Below are 23,318 nucleotides of genomic sequence, written 5' to 3' on the forward strand. Positions count from 1 at the left end.
TATGGTCTACAAGGGCAGGATTTTATCTGTTTTGCTTATCACTGCAGCCCCAGCACTTACACTAATGCCTGGAATTTTTGATCACCAGGAAAATGATGGACATAGCAGTCCTTCTGCTAAATCTGGTATCTAGGCCTATCGCCTGAAGTATTTCTAGGGGCTGTGGTGAGGAAAGTGGCGACTATGCTCCCTACTGGGACATATTTCATTTATTGCAGGCCAAATTCCTACAGCACCCACAACCCAGAAAACACTGAAACAAATTCTTGTTAAGGATGCAGTTAGAGCAGTAGGATGAGGGCTGGCCACCGGTCAGTTCACACTCGGCTCCTCTCGACCTCCCCCCTCCCTTCCCTTCCTTCTCATCCTTTCCCCATTAGTCTGCAACACCAGTTTGTCAGATCATTTGACTGTTCACCAAATGGTTAGGAAGACACAAAAACTCCAAGAAAGTATTATCAGCATAGAAATTTATTTGAATTCAAAATAATATGGTTATATTTAGGATAATATAATAATTATCTAAAGCACATATCATCGTAGGCTCTGAAACAGTTCTAAGGATGTCATTCTTTTGAAGTCAAAAAATATGTAGTAAGAATGTACAAGGAAGCAAAAATATAAAAACTAAGTTTGCTGAGTATTGGGAGTTGTTACAAGAGCGGCACACCACGGTAATGTAACAGAGTCCAAATTACACAGCATGCAGCAAGGAGCTCTCTTGCTTTATCAAGTCCTGGAAAATAAACCAGTAACCTCAGAATGCAAGAATACCACCACTGGGTTAACAGGGCAAACTTTCTGAGGGACACAGGGAGTAATTCACTATACTTCCCCGTTCTCTAACTCCTTTCCTCACACCCATTTCTTTTCTTTCCTCCAGGAGAGGTTTTATCCTGTGGGAAAAAAAAATTGGTTTTATTTGTAAAGTGGAGTAAACAATATCCTGATTGGAGTAGGCAGTGTTTTAGCTAATGATGCTCAGGAATCAAACTTCTGGAAAAGGTCAATCAGCTAGCTAGCAGAGACCATCAGTGGCTTGCAGAAAAAAAAAAAAAAAAAAAATTCAGATAATATGTGTTTGCTAAATAGGTAAAAAGAATAAGCAGTTAAAAATGGGTGAAAAATCCCAGGGTTTATTGTGAACTAGACAAACAAAAGCAGACAGGTGACCTTTGATTAAGCCCATTTACTTGTGGAGTGAGCTATAAGAGGCTCCAAGATAGAGTTTGGTTCCCAACAGTGTCCACAGCCAAAGGGCAAACTCAGAACGTCTCCTCCTCTCGTAGAAACTGGAACACGGATGAGAAGTCTTTTTTGGAGTAGCCCTTCGCACACATCATCCTGTAGATCTGATGGGCCTGACTGCCCAGAAGGATTGGGCTCTTCGTGCTGGTAGCAGAGTCTTGTGCTAATCCCAGATCCTAAGTCAAACAAGGGCGGAGGGAATACATTGAGGTTGGTAGTTAAGGCTCACTTCAGAACTGTGGCTCCTAATGCTTGGGTTTCAAAGAAGAAAAAATGAAGCCTGAAAAAATAAGATACTTACAAGCACGATGTTAAGTTATATATATATATTTTTATACGCCCTTTCTTATAGCTGCAAAACTGCTCCAGAGAGAAACCTTGATTTCTGAGTGGTCTCTCCACTCCTCCACCCTCCACAAAACCTATCTGTTTTGTTTTGACTTCGGCCAGGTGTTCCTATCCAGGTGAGATCACACAGAGAAATGCTTTTTCAAATCTACAGAAGACTGTAAGCCTAAGACAAACCCCATTATGAAATTAAGCATGATGAAATTATCAATGATGAAAATATCCATTCAATCTCTTAAGTCAACACATATTTAACAACTGCTGTGTGCTGGGCACTGTTCTAAGTCCTGGTGATATGCAGTCATGATAATAAAACCAAGTCACTGTTCTCAGGAACTTACTATCCAGCGTGGAAGATAGACAGTAAAACAAATACTAAACTTCCAGACAATGACAAGTGCTCTGAAGAGAAATAAAGCAGGGTAAGGGGTCAGAAAGTCATATATAGCAAGGGGTGGGGTGGAAGGAAGAGAGTTCTGATTGATGAGATGTTTAGGGAAGACCTCCCGAGGCAAAGACACTTGACCTAAGATCTGAATGTGAGGGGGCAGTGAGTTCTTTGGAGAGCTGGGGGAAGAGAGTTTCAGGTGGGTGGAAGAGCAAGGGAAAGGCCCCCTGGGGGGGGCATGGCTTGGATGCTCAAGAAACAGTAAGAAGGCCAATGAGGCTGAACTAGAATAAGCAAGGGGCTGGGGAGGGAAATGAGACTGGGGATGGCAGAGGTGCAACACGGAAGCTTTATGATGTCTGGAGACGAAGCTGGATTTTCTTTCAAGTGCAACAGACAATCAGCTTCACAACAACACTTTAACATCTCTGAGAGCTAATGTTTCATTCAGAGAGTTTTGGAAAACTTATTATTGTCTATTGTTTAAAAATAGACAAAAGTTAACATTATGAATCTTTTATAGTTAAACTGTAGTTAATGGTATCCTCTACTATAAGAATGGAATCTTGTCCAACCTTGAAATATCTGGGGGTAGATGGAAGACAATGGAGGCATGGTTAACTGAAACAATATTCCCCACATTTCACTTGTGATAAAATAAGTGCTGCAAACAAGTGGCAAAACCAAGACTTCCTTCTTACCATTACCATCTTCATTTCCTCCACCAATGGAAAAGCCAGCAAGCCATGAAAGAGGAAGACAAGAAGCAAGATGAGGCCTATTTGTATTCTTTGAGGAACACCCTTGATAACGGAGTAGTTACTGATACCATCCACTCAAAGGAGGAAATGATTCAAGGGAAAAATAAGCAAAGTTTAAAGAATGGATTAAATCTCTAGCCTCTTGGATATCTATGATGCTATAGGTGTTAACAGTATTTTGTGCTTACTTGTAGAATTTTCACATGTAAACCCACAGATTTGGAAAATCTACTTAACCTTAAAGTCTTCTATAGCTTCCACTACAAAGCAAGTTTAATTATTACCCACACACTTCACAAATGTGGACAGCTACATTATTGCTTATACCCAGACAAGCAGATAAGCCTCTTTTGTCAACATCATTTTGCTGCACATCTGCAAGATGCATTTATTTAAAAATGACAGAAAATCTACATAGAAAGACTGCCTATAATTTTTAACCTAGTAGTATAACTAGAATATAAGAACTTAGAGTAAACACAACATATCGAGGAGAAGACAATGCTATTGAGAAGAAAAGGCTATTAGAGGTTTTCAAAGGGGCAAGTAAATATCCCAAATAAGAGCTAATAAAACCAAAAAGGGGAAGCTAAAATAGCTTTGGTGGCTGCTACCTTAAAGGGTGGACATTCTAAAAAAGGAAAGGTGATTTAGTCTATAAAATCCTAAGTGGCTTGTCAATCCTGAAATGTTAGAAAAGAAGGTATCCTTTGAAGCTTGTAACATATAATTTAAAATAAACAAACACCCCGGGCTTCCCTGGTGGCGCAGTGGTTGAGAGTCCGCTTGCCGATGCAGGGCACACGGGTTCATGCCCCGGTCCGGGAAGATCCCACATGCCGCGGAGCGGCTGGGCCCGTGAGCCATGGCCGCTGAGCCTGCGTGTCCGGAGTCTGTGCTCCGCAATAGGAGAGGCCACGGCAGTGAGAGGCCCGCGTATCGCAAAAAACAAACAAAAGAAAAAAACAAATACCCCACTTCACTAATCAAATAAAAATATTTATGAATTCATGAGCTCAGTGGGTGGTTCAGGAAAAAAATACAAAACAATTGCAAAAGGTTTCAACAAGTTAATGGAGGACCAAATCGTTTCATATTACAAGGACACAGGTACACTGGGTGAGTAATAAGAGTGGTCATAATTTTCCATAATTTGTTCCTTAGTGGCCATCAGAAACAGACTTCTAGGTTGTGGGGTTTAGAAGAAAGATCTAGTTTTTGTATTGATTATGTTCTGATTATATACACACAATATATTAGAATTTTATGATGTTAAGACCTAGAAATAGGGCTTCCCTGGTGGCGCAGTGGTTGGGAGTCTGCCTGCCGATGCAGGGGACACGGATTCGTGCCCCGGTCCGGGAGGATCCCACATGCCGCGGAGCGGCTGGGCCCGTGAGCCATGGCCGTTGAGCCTGCGCATCCGGAGCCTGTGCTCCGCAATGGGAGAGGCCACAACAGTGAGAGGCCTGCGTACCGCAAAAAAAAAAAAAAAAAAAAAAAAAGACCTAGAAATAAATGTATAAGCCTCTACTTCAAGGACACATTAACATATCTCCCCCAACACAATGAGATCTAATGGTAGTTGAGCAAAATATCTCCTAGTAAGTAAAGGCCTGATCTGCCCAAGCAGGTATGATTGCTTTAATCAATGTAGCACTGTTGGGGGCTTCTTTAATCTCTATCAATTTCTGTACACAAGTCTAATTAGTTATGGTATGTTTTGCTAACAGCTATCTGAGGTGATGAAAGCGTTTTTTAAGTTCCTTTCTAAATGCTTTCATTTTAAGCAAAATTCAGAAATCCTGCTCTTTATAAGGGAAATGACAACTTATAAAGAGCAAAAGAGAACAGGAATGTCCATATGTTTTACTACTGTACTGTCTTATGCTATCTTTTATTATCAAGAAAATAATTTTAAAGGACCTCAACAGGAGCAGATTCTTCCTGGGCAGGGACACTGGAGAAAATGATGGAAGTAAAGGTGTGACGTAGAGGAGAGTCCCCAAATAAAGCCAGCACTGCTTACACGTTACTTGTTAGCTGCTTCCTCTGTTGGAGCCATTAGCAGTATTTTAGGAACCAAATAAGCTAACAGGTCACAACCCACTTCATACATGTACATAAAGCAAACTGGGCATAAATGCGATTCTTTCACTCTTCTGTGTGCCCTAATAAACGACCCTGCAGCTTTGTGAAAACAATCCACTTAAGGAGCTACTTTCTGTTTGCAACAAGAGCAACACAGCACAACTTACAAAAGCCTGTGTGGAGGATACACAAACCTAAATACAAGGTACAGATTGGCATAAAAATAAATATTTTCTTAAATGAAACACGAGGAGAAATAAAACTACAAAATAAGAAACATAGTTTCAAACATTGCTTCATCCAATAAATATTTAAAGTGAGCCAACAATGCGCCAGGGGTCCGGCTGGAGGGGCAAGGAAGGAAGAGGCAGGCTGAGGGAAGAGCAGGCGTTGAGGGCTGCCAGGGAGAAGGGACAAGAGGCCAAACGAGTTCAGTGTGGCTGAAGCAGAGGAGGTGGGTGGGAAGGCAGAAATGAGCTGGTGAGGAGAGCAAAGGCCTTTAAGACAATGTGCAGAGATGGACTTTAATCTACAAGTAACTGGAAACCATGAAAGAGACTTAACAGGAGAGATGACATAATCAGGGTTTTACATTTTAGGAAGTCCACTCTTTACCACAGAAAATGAACTGGAGAAGAAGATGAGAATGAAAGGCCAGGAGACCAGTTAAGGGCAGATGTTGTAGAATCTAAACAAGGTTCAGCCAGGGTACTGGTAGTGCTAGAGAGGGCAAGTGGGTGAATTCAAGGCACAGCCGAGAAGTAGAATGGATGAAACATCCTGGGAAATGAAGGAGAATAAGCTGAATACGGTATACAACTGTACATATTATTACTTCTGTCAAAAAGTAAATGGCAGGGGTGTGGGGAGTGGGGTAGGGAATAAGCTCTACACAAAATCTGCAAGTCGTTTGTCTAAAAAGTATTTTCTAACGTTGAGATCACAAATGAGAGGAGGCCAACAATTTGCTTTTCAAATGACTTTACACATAAATGTATATATTCTTAAAGTAGGAAGATGTATTTAGATATCTAGCATCATGCGAAAGGTCCTCTCTTTTGTGATATGTATATCCAATGTCATTACATTATTAACCGTCGGAAAATGCTTATTACTGCTTCCATTCTAAGGGCTTGGTAAATTAATGTAAATTTATGATGAAGAACAACATTTTACCGGCTCACATTACAAACAAACCCAAGCACAAAAGAAAAATCCCAGCCTATTCTTCTCATCTGAAAGGCCGGGATTAAAAATGAACAAGATAAAAGGTTTTTATCCACGCTAAGTTTTAAATAATTTCCAGTGACTGGGTCACTAGTTTAGTAATCTTGCCTTCTAGGATAGACGTATGCTTTGTTATGAGAGGGGAGAAGTGGGGGTAGGCTGAGGTGGGGAGAGAGAGAAAGGAGGGAAGGAGAACGAAACCACTAAACATTTCCCCGCTCTCTTGGGTAGTCTCTGCATTTACCATACCTTAGCCATGAGTGTTGTTCCGAATCCACCCTGATAGTTATTAGCCGAGGGAACTCCATCCATCACCCCAGGAACAGGATTATAGGTGTCACTTGACCAACATCGTCCTGAGCTCATATTTAGGATTTTAGCCAAGAGTTTTGGGTCAAGCCCTAACCTGTCAAAGAAGGTCAAAGAAAAGAAGTGTTAAATGTCAAAATATACAAGTCACGTGTGATTATTTATGTGTGAGGATGCTCCATCTTCTCTCTCCATTTATGATATGTCTTCAAATATCTAAGCAGACTGACTAGAATGAAGAATCCAATCTTAAATTATAGGGTATTAAAAGCTAGTGATTAAACATTTCTGAGCCAGGACATTTTGCACTGAGAGAAAACCTTCTGCACTACCCAGCTTTTAAGAAATAACATACGACTACATAAAAGTATTGTTGGTTTACCACACACATGGGTTTTCTAGTCTTTTGGACATTATTGCATTTATGTGTCGCGTAAGAACCTTAAGCCAAGATGATCATCTAAATTCTACAGTCTTTACTCACAAGTGATGTATTTCAGAAAGAAATACTGACAGTTAAATTATGTATCATGGGAGTCCATGTGGATGCATTTATATGTATGTTTATTCCTTTAGCTCTTATGAGAGAATAAATGCAAGAGATGAACCACAAGCAGTAAAATGAGCTTCAGGGAAGTTATCGTTATCAAAGAAGACATTTCTTGCTGGAAACTTTTCCTTATTTATTAAATCTTCATTAGACATTCTTGCTTATGAAGCAAGTCTGCACAGAGTTGTGACATATGCTATCTATTCAGAGACATGCATTATAGTTCTGGGTCAACTGCTGATAAGGTTACTGATCCTGATAAAACAAAGCTTGCCCAAGCGGAAACATCATTTGTTCTATCACTGAGCTGATGGCATAAACGGCTGTTCAATGTGGACCCAGAAAAAACGTAGAATTAAAATGCTCTATTACTTTATTCCAAGTATCTTAGTGAAGCCTGGGAAGCACAGTTTTGCTACGTATCTTTGAATCAAGTTTCAGATAAAACTTTCTGCTTTTTCTTAAAACCAATCCCTTCCAGAATTAAAAAAAAAAAAAAAAGATTAAACAGAGACACATGTAAATATTAAACGAACTGTGCATTTTGGGGTGCTGCTTAGTACTTGTGTGTTCAAAATTGTCTGTCTATTTCCAGATCAGAATAGAATGACCAGTAAAACCTTTTTCCAATGCTCGAGCAGGGTCTAGGGCTAATAGCCAGGATGTGTACGGACTTACCACATAATACAACTGTTATGTAATCAGGCTTTCAAGGAGCAGCTGTGGTTCAAGGAATACTATATGGCATGCCATGAAGATGAACTCACATGGTAGCCCGTGTTATAATGAGCAGTTTTTACTAAAGATTATAACAGATAAAGATTCCATCTAAATCAGCTGTCATACATTCTGTTCAACTGTACACTGCTGGAAAGAAACCTGATGGTTTCATTCATTCTTTTAAAAAGATCCAAGTTTGTTACATGTACACTTTGCTACTGATGCTTCCTTTCCCCTTTCAAATATAATTAGGCTATCAGGATGCTATGGTAACAGATGACTTAGGAAAAGATAAAGCCAATGCACTTAGGCAAAAATTGTGAAAAGTAAAATCACAAATGAACAACTAGTTAATTTGCTATAACTGCAAATATATTGTCTAAGCACAAATATGCAAGAATGTATATGTCTAATGTGCTCTATGAGCAGGGGATATTTTTAAAGACCCCAAAACACTGTCTTTACCTTCCATTTGGAATATAATTCAGGCTTCCTAATTTAGATTTTCTTTTAAAATGGCTCATTACATTCAAAGCAGCAGAGATGCTCCCCCTCCTTATAACCTACCAGGTTAGACTCAACAGTGCCTCACAACACTCTTTATTGCTAAAGAAATTCATACTCTGTCTATAATACTCACCAAAATGGGAGCAAAGCTTATTATCCTTTGTAAAACGCTACATTTCATTTTTCTTGAATGTCAAGGAAAAATACTGGCGCTGATTTATGGAACTTTTTTTGGTGAACATATTACTATTTAGAAGCATCCTGAGGGGCACACACAAAAATGAGGTGGCAGTTGTTATGTGCTCACTTTTCAAATCCGATGCTTCCCCACCATGCTGATTCTCTTTAGGAGATGGCTACTCCCTCTCCAGTCCTCCCCAACCCCCCAACAGCAAAGTGTATCATTAAAAAGAGCAAGTTAGAAGTGTTTTGCATTTCATCTTTCTGAGGATTCTTTCACTGGCATATATATAACTGACAGTTAAAATTAGACATGATATTAAAATCAGTTACTGAAGTCCTCTGTCTTCCACTGTGCCCAAGGCTTGTAATGGTCTGAAACCAGCTAGAATACACAGTAATTGTCATTCAGGGAGTCTATCCTAGAACGTCATGCTTCACTGGAGAAGACTGAGTTTCATTTGAAATCAACAAATTAATCCAAGACAGGTATCTGAAAGGGCAAGTTTAATAGGAAGCAGCTACTGGGCTCTCAACCATGATAAAATGTTATTGCTGTTTCCCTGTAAATTGGCTGGGAACATATGATACTTTCTGCATAAGAGCCCCATTGCTGTTCAGGAGATATACAGCTCAAGCCATCAAAAGGATGACAGTCTGTCAGTCCCCATAATAACTTGCCACTGGATGTGGTTCGAGAGTGTGTGCATGCATGCATGTGGCTTTACAATTGCTGGAATGTTCTCTGATATAAACAGAATGAATTCATTGCTCTGACCGCATATATAACGCAACTCAAATAAACGTCACTGTGTCAAATCTACTCACCTTTAAAACACAAGAATTTTAAATGAACTTTTGGGAGAAGTAAAAATGATGCATAAACTATAAGAAAAATTAAAGAGAAGCCAAGTGTTTGCCTTCACTGTAACCAAGGCTTTTAAGGGCCAAAAAAGTTTGTTCACCTTATAGTCTCTGTAAGTATCTATACTGTCTGGTTTTATGTAAGAACAAAGCAAACAATGTCCCTAAACTGAGATGTTTGTATCACAGGAACCGATCTGGAAATGAAACATCTAAGACTGTGTCAACTTAAATCAATCATTCCGTTATTCACCAATGTCTACGCAGACCTGCCATCTAAGAAGAGGCTGTGCCTGCCCTCCAGGAGTGGGCCAGTTAAGACACCTGCCCAGTAACGTTTACCTGAGGCAGGGGAAGAGCCCCCCGACCCCCACCTCATTCGTCTGACAAATCTTCATTGAGTGCCTATTACATGCCAGGGATGTTCTTAAGATAAATTGGTGAGGGACTTCCCTGGTGGCGCAGTGGTTAAGAATCCGCCTGCCAATGCAGGAGACATGGGTTCGAGACCTGGTCCAGGAAGATCCCACATGCCACGGAGCAACTAAGCCCATGCACCACAACTACTGAGCCTGCGCTCTAGAGCCCACGAGCCACAACTACTGAGCCCGCGTGCCACAACTACTAAAGCCCGCACACCTAGAGCCTGTGCTCCGCAACATGAGAAGCCACCACAGTGAGAAGCCTGAACACCTCAACGAAGAGTAGCCCCCATTCTCCGCAACTAGAGAAAGCCCGCGTGCAGCAACGAAGACCCAATGCAGCCAAAAATAAATAAATAAATTTATTTAAAAAAAAAAAAGATACAGTGGTGAGCAGACAAAGCTCATAGAGCCTGCATTCTAGTTGGGAAGACAGACAATAAACAAACAAATAAATATATAATGCTAGCCAGTGAGAAGTGTTATAAAGAAAAAACATTAACGTACAATTCAATTCAAATACCAACCACCACCACCATCACGTCAATAACTACCATGTATTGAGCACCTACTATGTATCAGGCACTGTTTTAAAAGATTTACATGGATGACTTAATTTACTCTTCACAACAGATACTACTGCTACTGTGGATAGATACTATTATTTTTGTCATTTTACAGATGAAAAAAGCTTAAGTCTGTGGCAGAGCTGGGATGTGGTCATCAACAGACACCCACACTCACTGCCCTGAGTCTCACTGGGTCATATGGGTAGTCACTTAATCAGCCAACATGATGGCATCCTATCAGTTTAATAAGAAATTTGGCCAAACCTTTATTATAAACCTTTTGCCATATGTTATATCTATCAGGGTATACAACTAAGAGGTTTCAGTCATCACCTAAATGAAACGGCAACACCTTCTTAGGGAAGTAACCAGGAAGCTAAAATTATGCTTGTGGGAAAGTTCTCATCTTGAACGGCCTTCTAGAAGTTTGACTGTTTTAAGCTTCTTTTGGTGGAAGGAGACAATATGGCTGTTGCTAGAGGGGCCTGGGCCCTGTTGGCAATGCATACAACTTGTTATACCGCCCATATTGAAAAAAAAAGCAAACCAAACAAAAAACATAATTTCCGGCAGAACAAAAATGAAAACAAAAAAACAAAACTCATATTACCAATGTTATTCTTATGTGGTGCACGGGAATAAAACCTCTCTAACGCAAGTAAGGCCCTTTCAGTACCATAAAACTATGTTCTGAGTCCTAAATAGATCCCAATTAGAAGGCAGAAAGTTCTAGTAAAAAAGAATTTCTAAATATGTTGTATACCAATATTGTTTATGCTTTACTTTTTTATAGCATTTAAAAATCTCACTAACATCCATAAACACTCATTGTAAAAGATCATAGGGTCAACAGTTTAAAACTATAAGGTTTTATTCTTCTATTTATAAAAGGGAAACGTCAGTGTTCAAGAAAAGACCCTGACTTATGAGAATGAAATTAATCAGAAACGATCACTTCATGGGAATAGGTAACTCAATTTGTAAATGTTGACATTAATTCTCTAAAAAAATTTTTACTTCAGAGTGAACAGAATATAAATGTGGCTGAACCACTTTGATGCTATACTACTTTGTGGGAATTTACTACTTGGGAATTTATGCTTGCTGATGCCAATTTTCTCTTTCACCTTGCAATGCTCAATAAATCGTGGCCGCTCTCTATACTCTATTAGAGAACATTCCTGTCATTTTAAACCATGTCTGTAAACCATGGAGAAAAGACAATAGCAGAAGCAATCATTTTTAGGACTTTCAAACCACTGAGAATCTCTGTAAGATAAACCGATAAAATCCTAATGTCATGAAAATAAGCAATTCATTAGTACAATGTAGAGCACCATAAACTTACAAATTATTGTAACAGTTAAGTAAAAGCAATGAGTTCCTGCTTTGTGTTCAGACGTGTGTGTGTGTGTAAATATTTCATTTACACACATATACATCAGTAACAATAATAGAGTTTTGGAAAAATTAAACATTGAAAGTTTCATATTTCTAAATATTGTTTTTGTCATAGTGGATCAAGGCCAACAATAAGGGAAAATCTATTTATTGCTTCTGCTCTTAATATTGCTGTTTGGAATTTTATCACTTTCTTTTCTCTTTGATAATAAACTTACCCTAGTAGCCAATGTATACATTTCATTGTATACATTTTATTCATTTGATTCAACTGATTTTCATACTATTCCTTATTAGCTGGCTTTTGGAGTTAGACTTCCATAAGCACTTATTGTACAAAAACTTCATTTTAGAATGATCTAATAAGACTTTTGCTAGGAAAATTATTTGAGGAATGCTAGAGGATGCCTAAGGAACATTCTGATCCAGTGACGTTTAAAGTAAGCAGCAGAATATAAAATAAACTGGCAAAAAGAGAGGGAAACTTCAGTATAGTATAACCTAGGCTTTTACTTTTTTTATTATATACTCATTTATATCCAGAAAAATGAAAATAAAATTCTAAAGATGCAAATGCATACTAATGCTCTAATCCTACTGTCAACACCAATTAATTTTGTATGCAATTTTGGTTCCAGAAATTTACGTTTTCCTCCTCCATAAAATTAATCTAGAGGATGAACATAAAAACAAGTTACTAGTAACCGGTTTTTCAATTATGATAAGTGACCCATAGCCTAAACTACAGACATAACACTCTGAACAGCTTCTTATATACCACCAGTTTTATTAAGGCTTTGTACAGATATGCCTTACCATCTTACAGACATTCAATTTTAAAATGTAAATGGTACAGGATATTGATAAACCAATTAGCGCTGATGCAAAGCAAATTCCTCTTTTGTCTCAATTACAACATGACAACTTAATAGGTCAAGACAGTTTAACATCTGAGACAAGGGCAATTCAATAAAACAACAGCATCTTGATATGGTAATTAAGAGGAAATGTGAATCCATTACTGTGTTTTAAAAAATATCTCAAGCACTTTGGCTCTTTTTATTGCTTTCATCAAAAGCTATGGTATGAAACACTATTCTGATTTGTGATATATTTGGCAAGCAGTTTGGGGACGTGTGAAGAAAACACCTCAGTAAAAGCATCTTTCTCATTAAGCATTTTCTAAAGTAAGAAATGTATATTTATTATATTCATGAAATGCAAAACACCCCAAAAATTAATTAGGTGATTAATCATATGTAGCATTCCTAACCCAAAAGATTAAAGGCTAAAATTAAGACATTAACCTTAAGCATTCTAAAGGATGATCACCATCGTAGGAAAAACTGAATTCCTGAATCACTTTCAGCAAAGTATGAATGCCATTTTTATTTCAATGAAAAGACATATCCTTAATATAAAGTAACAGAACCCTAGGGAAGTTAAAATGAAAAGAGTTATGCATACGAGTTGCAGCTGTATGAATGCCATCCAGTTTATCCTGAGAATAAACAACCAAGAACCCTTTTAGTGTAGATTTTGGGGGCTATATTTAAAATAGATACATAAAACCAGTCACATGGTAGCATAACACCTGAATTCACTATACATTAAAACTGTATTTTATACAAATGTGTCCTACACTGCCAGAGATTGTTTAAATTTTATAGTAAAAGTGTCTCTTGCATTTCGACATAATAGAAGAAATGGAGCTCCCATATAAAAAGGATAATGTAACTTCAAGTATAAAGCACAATACATTTTATGGCTTATGGCAGAGAGCATTCATGCTCTCCAGGGTCCTATTGGTCGTCCAATAAGCAAAGTCTATTAAAGTTCAATAATGAAATACTTTCACAATGTTCCTGGATCAACTGATTTATCTCTCATGAACATTTGTTTTCAACATCAGAAAATCAAAACGGAAAGCTCATAAAAACTGTTAGTATATGAAAATGTACTATTCAACAAACCTGATTCCCAGATTCATAGCTTCAGCGGTTCCAATCATACTAATAGCTAACAGCAAGTTGTTGCAGATCTTCGCAGCCTGAAAATAAATTGAGTACATATTAAATATCTTTATTTTCAAGCTATAACTCACAGGAAGATTTCTTCACCCTATTCCACGTTTCTAAAAGTAAGAGCATTCAACTGTTGATTCTTTCAAAGGAGGAAAGGCACTTGGTGCTGCAAGCCTCCCTCTGAGCCTAACACAAGATCCCAGAGCAGACTGGGAGGGGGTCCTCTTCCCCTAGGGAAGAGCTCTGCAGTGTGGCGACTGAGCTACTCCTATGGGCGCAAGCACAACAGGGAATACTGATTGATGTGGCACAACTGCTCCTTCAGGAATGAGGCTGACATTCTAACTGGGGAAACAGGAGTAACACACCAAATGAAAAGGCAATGAACAAGCAAACACAACTAAGTGGTAAACTGTATGGTACAAACTGTAAGACAGAGACAGTTAGGAGTTCAGAGAAACCAGATCACTGAGGGCAGGTGCAGAGAGGAAGCAGAACCTGAAACCATCTCTCAGAAGGCCAGGAAGGATTTAAATAGGCAAGAGAGGGAAAGAAGGAGAGCAGGGAAAAAAATAAATACGCAAGGGCATGAGATATTCCTGAGAACAGTAAGAAAATGGACTCATGTGCAGTGGTTTTAAGGAATGAGGAGAAGTTTGATAGTTAAGACTAGGTCAAGAGCTACGGAAGCTAGTGTCCACATTTGACGTGGTACGAAATAGGGATCTGTGCAAAGTGTCAGAACTGGGAAACCTATGATGATACAAGCATCTTGATGGAGTTGGTTTTGGTTACAATGTTGGCAAAGTGGTAAACCTGGTATCCAGAGATCTACTAGGCCCTGTGAACAGTAAACAAGGTGTGAGATAATGAAAGATTGAACCAGGTAATGCATGGAATGAACAAGATAGCCAACAATGAGAGCCACTGAAGCAAAAATCAATAGAACCTGGAGACTGACTGGACCAGGGAATGGAGACAACAGATATATCTAAGATCATACCAAAGTCCTGAATAAGATAAAGCTGGTACCAGTGACCAGGACAAAGCAGGAAGAGGAGTGAGTGACAGTGTGTGTGTGTTGGGTGGGAGGGGGACAACCAGTTTGATTTCAGAGTTCATTGTAGTCATTCACCTCTACCTGATCAGAGAATCGATATAACACATTTCTTAATGAAAATGATCTGTTTTTTTAAGAAAAAGATTAAAGTGCATAGGTTACTTCTACCCGACAGTACTACAAATAGAGCTGTGGCGAGCAGTTACAAAATTAGAGGGACGATAACAGCAAATCAGATAACACGAGCACTTCATATAGAAGCTGTTTTAAGGATAATTTCTGTGGTCACTGGGATAAGTATGTCAAAGACTGAAACGATGGAACTTTTGACATCTTTTTAAATTACCGGTTTATCTCCGCTTACTTCCAACAGGAATGATGGAAAACTAACTCATTCCAAATTAATTTTAGAAATTCTGAGCAAACAAAGAATCCACAGATTGAACAGAGTAAGGAGGAATCAAATTGTGGTCAGGAAAGAAAAATGAACATTAGCTGATTCTACATCATCAAGTCAGTGTCACTGCTGTGCAAACGTTACCTGCCCAGTCCCGACGGCTCCACAATGCACCACATTGGAGCCCATGCACCCCAGAAGCTCTTGGGCAGCAGCAAATTCTTCTTCGGCTCCTCCCACCATAAACGTGAGGTTCCCAGACCGAGCAGCTCCCACACCTGAATAGTTTGGGGGGTAAAGGGATGGAAGAAGAGGGTTACATTTCTTCAAGTGTTTAAGTATATTATAAAATTAGAGAAAATCCTCAAACCAAATGAAAACACCTTGCCTCCAAGTTATATTTATGTCAGGCATAAGCCTCTCTTGGAATATTTTAATTGTCAAGTATCATGCAGGTTACTTATAAGCCAAAGGGGACATACAGATTCAGTCAAACTCTGTACTCATCTCAAATATTTTGGCACGATCATGGAGTACCATGGGGATTTAAAATGTGAATTTTATTATTCCCATGCATCTCTTATTCTCCTGAGAAACCTATTCAGTAATAGAAAGTATATTAAAAAGATGACCTGTGCCCTGACCAGCACGGGAGCAGCCAGAGGGGTCAGCTGCCCGAGTCTGGACCTGGGGTCTCTGGCTCACTCGCTCGCTCTCTGCACACTATGTACAGATGAGATCTACAAAGAGAGGGACTTGTCTCTTTCTCCCATAAACAAGTAGGCATTTCAGATGGAAAGATTCTTTGTAGGTAAAGATTCTCTAAGGTAGGGCTTCCCTGTTGGCGCAGTGGTTGAGAGTCCGCCTGCCGATGCAGGGGACACGGGTTCGTGCCCCGGTCTGGGAAGATCCCACATGCCGCGGAGCGGCTGGGCCTGTGAGCCGTGGCCACTAAGCCTGCGCGTCCGGAGCCTGTGCTCCGCAACGGGAGAGGCCACAACAGTGAGAGGCCCGCGTACCGCAAAAAAAAAAAAAAAAAAAAAAAGGTTCTTTAAGGTAAAGAAAACAGTTGTTTAGCTAGACTGATTACTCTGATGTGCACTTTCTAATATTATTTGATTTTTCTTTTCCCTCCTGCTATACAGGCACACATAGCTTGAAGATTTTGTGGGGTCAGTTCCAGACCACCCCCATAAGGTGAATATTACAATAAGGTGAGAGTCACATGAATACTGTAGTCTATTACATGGGCAATAGCATTATGTCTATAAAAACAATGTACACACCTTAATTTAAAAATTCTTTACTGCTAAAAATGCTAAGCATAATCTGACACCTCAAGGTTACCACAATATTTGTCTTTTTAAAATAAATTACTGAAGTATAGTTGATTTACAATGTCATGTTAATTTCCGCTGTATAGCAAAGTGATTCAGTTATACATATATACATTCTTTTTAAAATTATTTTCCATTATGGTTTATCACAGGATATTGAATATAGTTCCCTGTGCTATACAGTAGGACCTTCCTTGTTGTTTATCCATTCTATATACAATATAATAGAAAAACCCAATATTTGTGAAGAGCAATAAAATGAGGTATGCCTGTACACCTTTTGGGCAATTCATTCTTAGTGATATGTCAGGAAGAAGAAATAAACTTTAACATTGGTTTGGTCACTCCTTAGCAAAGGTTTGATGTATGTTCACTAATGGAAATGATTGGAGAAGCAACTTCGACTTCAGCACAGAAAATATGGCCTAGACTTGTCTTAAAAAGGAAGTGGGGGGGAACTTCACTCATCTAAATTTTTATTAACTATAAAATAAAACCAAGAGCATTATTACTACTTTTAGCATTAGATAAATCTTCATTGATAATTTCAAGTTAGGTTTTGTTGTTCACAACCAGGAAAGTGTGTGGAAGAGCTATATTAGTACAATTTTTGCCTTTACAACTTGTTTATAGTACAGCTAGGAATAAAGAAACCATAACTGGGGCTTCCCTGGTGGTGCAGTGGTTGAGAATCTGCCTGCCAATGCAGGGGACACGGGTCCGAGTTCTGGTCTGGGAAGATCCCACATGCCGTGGAGCAACTGGGCCCGTGAGCCACAACTACTGAGCCTGCACGTCTGGAGCCTGTGCTCCGCAACAACAGAGGCCGCGATAGTGAGAGGCCCGCACGCTGCGATGAAGAGTGGCCCCCGCTCGCCGCACCTAGGGAAGGCCCTCATGCAGAAACTAAGACCCAACACAGCCAAAAATAAATAAATAAATTTATTTAAAAAAAAAGAAACCATAATTGTACTATGTATCAAACCTGGCCATTCGAATATACACAGCTGCAAGTAATGGCCTACTTTTGAATTTAATTTATTCAATGAATACACAGTTTTTAATACATAAAAAGCCAAATGAGGAGATCCTTATTTCATTCAAATTGTGAATATTTTGCTACTGCCAAACCAATTAGCCTTTCTATTTTACAGTTCATGCTATTTTTAACTAATTATTAAAAGCAAAAGAAGTCAGCATTATGTTAGCCAAACAGTGTTGGTAGAGGAAGTGCCCACATGTTTTGAAAGCCTGAGATGCTTATAAATGGTTAAATTACATTACTTCACAATATTTTCAGACACTGTGGAACTGGTTATGTACAAAAACCCAATTATAAGAAATGCTTTTAATTAACTCATCTGTGTCATTTGAACATTCTGATAATGTTGAAGTTTAAGTGACTGTCATTTCGTTAGTTTCTAATTTACTTCACCAAGACGGTGGGATCATTAATGTTTTACAATTATTTTTGCTCAATTTCTATGGCCATTTTAATTTGAACCACATAACCAACCTCACTCTAAATCCTGTTGCTCTGACCTGGAGAAATTACGTAGACGATATAAGTCAAAGCTTACAAACAAATCCAGCACCATCCATCATAGGTCAATAGCTTTGTATCTAGATTACAGGCTGCTAAATAGCTTCAGAGAGTCATTTATTAAAGGAAAATTAATGCCAACAATGGTTCTCAGCTGGTTAATCTTTTGACAGGTGTACTTTCTCACGTGTTCAAACATGCACTTCAAAAAGAAGAGATAAGTTACTTAAGAGAAGACCACAAAAGAATAATTCATCTTTTAATTCAGAAGTCTGTGGTATTTCCACTCCTTCCTCCTCTCATTATGGTGGTGTAATTATTTCCAGCTTTATCATAATCTACATTCAAATGTAAGGGTCTGACTAAACTGGGTAATTCTGAAGTTTTGGCATTCCCTGGGACCAAATTCTAACTTTCCATGCATATTCAACCATATGACACTATCAAGGCTAGTCCCATTGCAAAGGCAAAATTAAGAACTAAGTTATCCCCAAATAAATGCAACCATTTTGAGCTTTGAAATAACATACAGAAAGCTAGAACGCTAAAGCTGTGTTAAGACATCTCATGGATTTCACAAGACATTGTATATAAATATTTTGATGTCTATGAATAAGAAACCATAAATTACTTTGCCATGCCATTTTAATTCAGGTCCACTCCCCAAAATAGGAAAATATAGAATATATAATTAGGCAGCTGAAAGAATATTGGGAGAAGTATTTATTTTACCTTACATTTTAGTAAGTGTACATACAAAACCAAAATATGTCCTGTGCTTAATTTTATTACAGCATTTATACACCTTATTAAATTAAAATCTTTGACTTTCTTACCCAATTCCTCCGTGACACCATAAAGCACTCACAAGGTGAGCATTGGGCCATGTTTATGTCAGCATTCCCTTATCTGTCACAGTGCGTGATACATTCAATAAATAGTTGTTCAGTAAATTAATTTATGAGCATGGAACAAACAGTAAAGGATCTGGAGATGAAATTTCTGGTTTTGGGATGTGCTGGCTATGTTATTTGTTATTATAAACAAATTACATAACTTCTCTGAGTTGCAGTGTATAAAATAGGAAAAGCATTAATAACTTCTTCATAGAGTGGCTGTGAATATGTGATGCTGTAAAATATAAAATGCTATTTAAATGTAAGGCCTTACTACTTTATAACCTGAATCTGCAAAGTGGGAGTTTCATCCTCATCTATATAATGCCTTGAGTCCTTTCCTATTTGGTTACCTAAGCCACTGTCTTTTCCAGGATAATTTTAGCCTCTCTGGCTAAACACTGGCTGGCTTGAGCCAATCCTATAAATAATGGAAGCAGGCTGGACCAGATTAAGAAATACGGGACTGGGCTTCCCTGGTGGCGCAGTGGTTGAGAGTCCGCCTGCCGATGCAGGGGACACGGGTTCGTGCCCCGGTCCGGGAAGATCCCACATGCCGCGGAGCGGTTGGGCCCGTGAGCCATGGCCGTTGAGCCTGCGCGTCCAGAGCCTGTACTCCGCAACGGGAGAGGCCACAACAGTGAGAGGCCCGCGTACCGCAAAAAAAAAAAAAAAGAAATACGGGACTTCCCTGGTGGCGCAGTGGTTAAGAATCCGCCTGCCAATGAAGGGGACGTGGCTTCTGGCCGCAGAGCAACTAAGCCCATGCACCACAACTACTGAGCCTGCGCTCTAGAGCCCGCGAGCCACAACTACTTAAGCTCGCGTGCCTAGAGTCCATGCTCCGCAACAGGAGAAGCCACTGTAATGAGAAGCCCGTGCACCGCAACAAAGAGTAGCCCCCGCTCAACACAACTAGAGAAGGCCTGAGCGCAGCAGTGAAGACCCAATGCAGCCAAAAATAAATAAATAAATCTTAAAAAAAAGAGAAATACTAAAGTGGTCCATAGCCAGTGATATTAAGATTACAGTGAAGACCTCTTGTAAAACCTTTCAAAAGCATCACAGCATGGGAAAATGACAAGAATGCTGCATTTGTTTGGTTTTATTCATTCAGCAAAGTTAATCTACTAAGAATCAAGCCCATGGTAAGCCCTAGGGTTATAGATGAATAACATATGTCCCTGATCCTTAAGTTACACATCTGTGATCCAGCCCCTTCTCTCCTTAGCCATCACTACCACCTGGGCTGAGCCATCACCATCTCTCACCTGAATTACTGCAATAGCCTCCTACCTGATCTCCCTTTAGCTCTTGCCTCCAAAGTCTATTCTCCATACAGCAGCCAGAGGAATCCTTTTAAAATACAGCTGAACCTTGAACAATGCAGGGGTGAGGGGCACTGACACCCCGCACAGGTGAAAATCTGAGTCTATTTATGGTCAGCCCTCTGCAGCTGCAGATTCAACCAACCATGGATCGTGTAGTACAGTAATATTTACTATTGAAAAAAATCTGCATGTAAGTACATCTCCTGTTGTTCAAGGGTCAACTGTATAATCTAGTTCATGTTCCTACCCTACTCTCCAGACTCCAAAGTGTCCCATCACTCTCATATAAAATCCAAAGTCCTACAAAGTGGTACGTGACGTGGCCCTTGGCTACCTCTCCTATCTCATTTCATACCATTCTCTTCATTGCTCTCTGCTTTCCAGCCACCCTGGCCTCCTTGCTGTTCCTGAAACAGGTCAAGTAAGTTCCCATCTCAAAGCCTTGCACTTGCTATTCCTTCTGCCTGGAATGTTCTTTTCCTAGATATTTATGACTTGTTTCCTTTATTTCATTCAGGTTTCTTCTAAAAATTCACCTCTTTAGAGAGGCCGTCCCTGACCCTTCAACCTAACAATCTAAAATGGCATCCTGCCACTCTCTATCCCTTTTTCCTGATTTAATTTTATTCACAGCATTGATTTCCACCTGTTTATATTAACACGTCTATTTGTTTCTGATCTGTATTCCCTACATGAAAATTAGCTCCATGAGAGCAGCGACTCTGGCTTATTCGCCCCATATTCCCAGTGTCTGGTACATAGGAGATGCTCAGTAAATACAGTATGTATTCCAAGAGAGAAGAGGAAGCAATGGTGAAGGGAAAAGCAAGGAAATGAGTGACTGCAGTATGTGCGAGAGCTGCTCTCCTAGAGACACAAACAAAGCACCTGTCGTTCTAGCAAGTTTTTTCACCTATAAGGTGAGATGATTAGACAAGATTATCACTGAGTTACTTTTAAGCTTTTGAAATTCTGTAATTTGGGATTCTCAAGTTCACATACATACTTTCCCACATCATATTAATACACAAAACTGCAGTATGTTTCATTTTATGCAAATAATATATAAAAAGTTCCAGATTAGAGAAAAGAGATAGAAAATGAATTTTCTCATGTAACGACGGTAATTAAATCTGACAAGCCTAAAGACTTGTGGTTGCCTTTAATGCTTTATCTAACGCTTTCCTGTGATGATGTCTCCCGTGTTTCTCTCTCATGACCCTAGAATCAGAAAAACTGAACTCATTTGTACAGACAAATGAAAAGGCAAATGCCCAAACCATTCAAAATGGCTGGCGGACTACCCTGCTTTTAAAGTGATAGACATCTATCACTTCTCTTGGTAGCTGTTTGATTTCAATCAACCTTACAGTAGAGAAGCACTTTAAATCTAATCCAAGTCTCTAAGTCTCTCCTCCCCTTTATAGAAAAGGTATCACAGGGAGCCTCCATTATCTAAACTACCTTCCTTCTTTCTTTCCTGCCACTCCTACTAAGAGTTGACATAAAAAATGTGACCATTCGAAATCCATTCCTCAGTGGTTCTCAACCCTGAGAATGACAAAGAAACAGTCCTTGCCCTCAAGGAGTCTGACAACTAGTGTTTGTGGTGGTGGCAGTGTGTGGGTGTGTGTGTATGGAGATGGGAAAAGAGATAAGGAAAACACACAAATATGATGAATAATAAAAGACTGTTGGGCTTCCCTGGTGGCGCAGTGGTTGGGAGTCCGCCTGCTGATGCAGGGGACATGGGTTCATGCCCCGGTCCGGGAAGATCCCGCACGCCGCGGAGCAGCTGTGCCCGTGAGCCATGGCCGCTGAGCCTGTGCATCCGGAGCCTGTGCTCCGCAAAGGGAGAGGCCACAACGGTGAGAGGCCCGCGTACCGCAAAAAAATAAATAAATAAAATAAAATAAAATAAAAGACTGTTAATGCATCCTACAGGAGAGGTATACACATAGTTGTAAGGAGGTTCAAAGAAGAAAGTATCAGCAGCAAGTATCTCTTCAGTGCCTTTAACAACTTGCTAGATCTCTGTGCTAGGTACAATCATTCAGGGAATAAGCATATTTTCTAAATCAAAAATTAGGACCCGTTTTCTGGTATTAGGAGACATGTACTCAGAAGTAAATGCCAAAAGGTAGCGTCATATACCAAGTGTCAGGTGGATGAGGACAATCTCCACCATATCCCGATTCCCCCTTTCCTTCTGTTTTTCAACCTCTATCATCAAAAGAATTATGATTCTCAGAAAGAGAAAGGGTGAAGAAGCAAATAAGAAATTGTTCTCGGAGAGTAATGGTCTTACTGTTAACTGTCGGTAGGTTTGTGAAAACTTTGATAAGAATACAGGTATTATGAATCCACTTGTAAATTGTGTTCAGAGCAGTTTCAAATAACATGAACTGAGCAAATAATTTTGTCTGTTTATACAGACACTGAGTTCTGCCTGTTATCTAAATGTACATAATACCCTACCTCTCTTTACAACAGATTTGAGTTTGCTTACTAGAACAAAACAATCAGAAAACTGAAAATCGGAATTAAGAACAAATACCAAAATGAAACCATAAGATTTCACAATGAATTTCAAATACAGATCTCAGTTTTTTGGCAAACCCTATTTGGGAGAGAAATAAAGCAGTCTCAAGGAAAACATAACTTATCCTCGAACTAAATTACATGCTTAAAATATTATTTGGAACTTTATGCAGGCAACCGTAAATGAAGTAATGGACAATGTTCTTCATATTTTTACATCAAAAGCAGTGATAATTTTTTCAAGTTAAACAGAGCTAAAACTCAGTTCCCACTTTACATCATTTTCTGGCTAATCTTAGCCTTGTACCTGTAATATAAGTCAATATTAATAACCTCATTCTAATATTTATGTTTATCCTAATCTTTGGCATTTTTATTTGACAGAAGAACCAAAACAGGCTGAAGTCTTAAGTTATGCATTAACATGAACGTGACCGGCAGCTGAAGACATTATTCATTATTCCTCACCATTTCTATATAGTCTCACAGTTTCTATTTTTTCCATTAAGTTATTTTCTCTGAAGTACTTAAATGTTTATGTTTCGGCAAAAAAGAGACCTACATAATTCACTGTATCTTCCCCCCTTTTCTTGAGTTGCAGGAG

At 39.2% G+C, this 23,318-nt stretch overlaps 1 protein-coding gene across 1 annotated transcript in view; it reads right to left on the minus strand.

Moving 5' to 3' along the window:
• Positions 1-453: 453 nt before the first annotated feature.
• The window catches only part of HIBADH (3-hydroxyisobutyrate dehydrogenase), a 105,618-nt gene continuing 82,753 nt past the window's right edge, over positions 454-23,318 (minus strand). The window contains exons 5-8 of the mRNA XM_029233512.1: positions 15,211-15,344; positions 13,559-13,635; positions 6,313-6,469; positions 454-1,424 (exon numbers count right to left, since the gene is read on the minus strand). Of these exons, the coding sequence (XP_029089345.1) occupies positions 1,266-1,424; positions 6,313-6,469; positions 13,559-13,635; positions 15,211-15,344 (527 nt within the window). The 3' untranslated portion in view covers positions 454-1,265. The remainder of the gene's footprint in view (positions 1,425-6,312; positions 6,470-13,558; positions 13,636-15,210; positions 15,345-23,318) is intronic.

The sequence above is a fragment of the Monodon monoceros genome, unplaced genomic scaffold (assembly GCF_005190385.1).
Source record: "Monodon monoceros isolate NGI ecotype Baffin Bay Population unplaced genomic scaffold, NGI_Narwhal_1 Super_Scaffold_2, whole genome shotgun sequence".
In the NCBI taxonomy this organism is placed as follows: Eukaryota; Metazoa; Chordata; class Mammalia; order Artiodactyla; family Monodontidae; genus Monodon; species Monodon monoceros.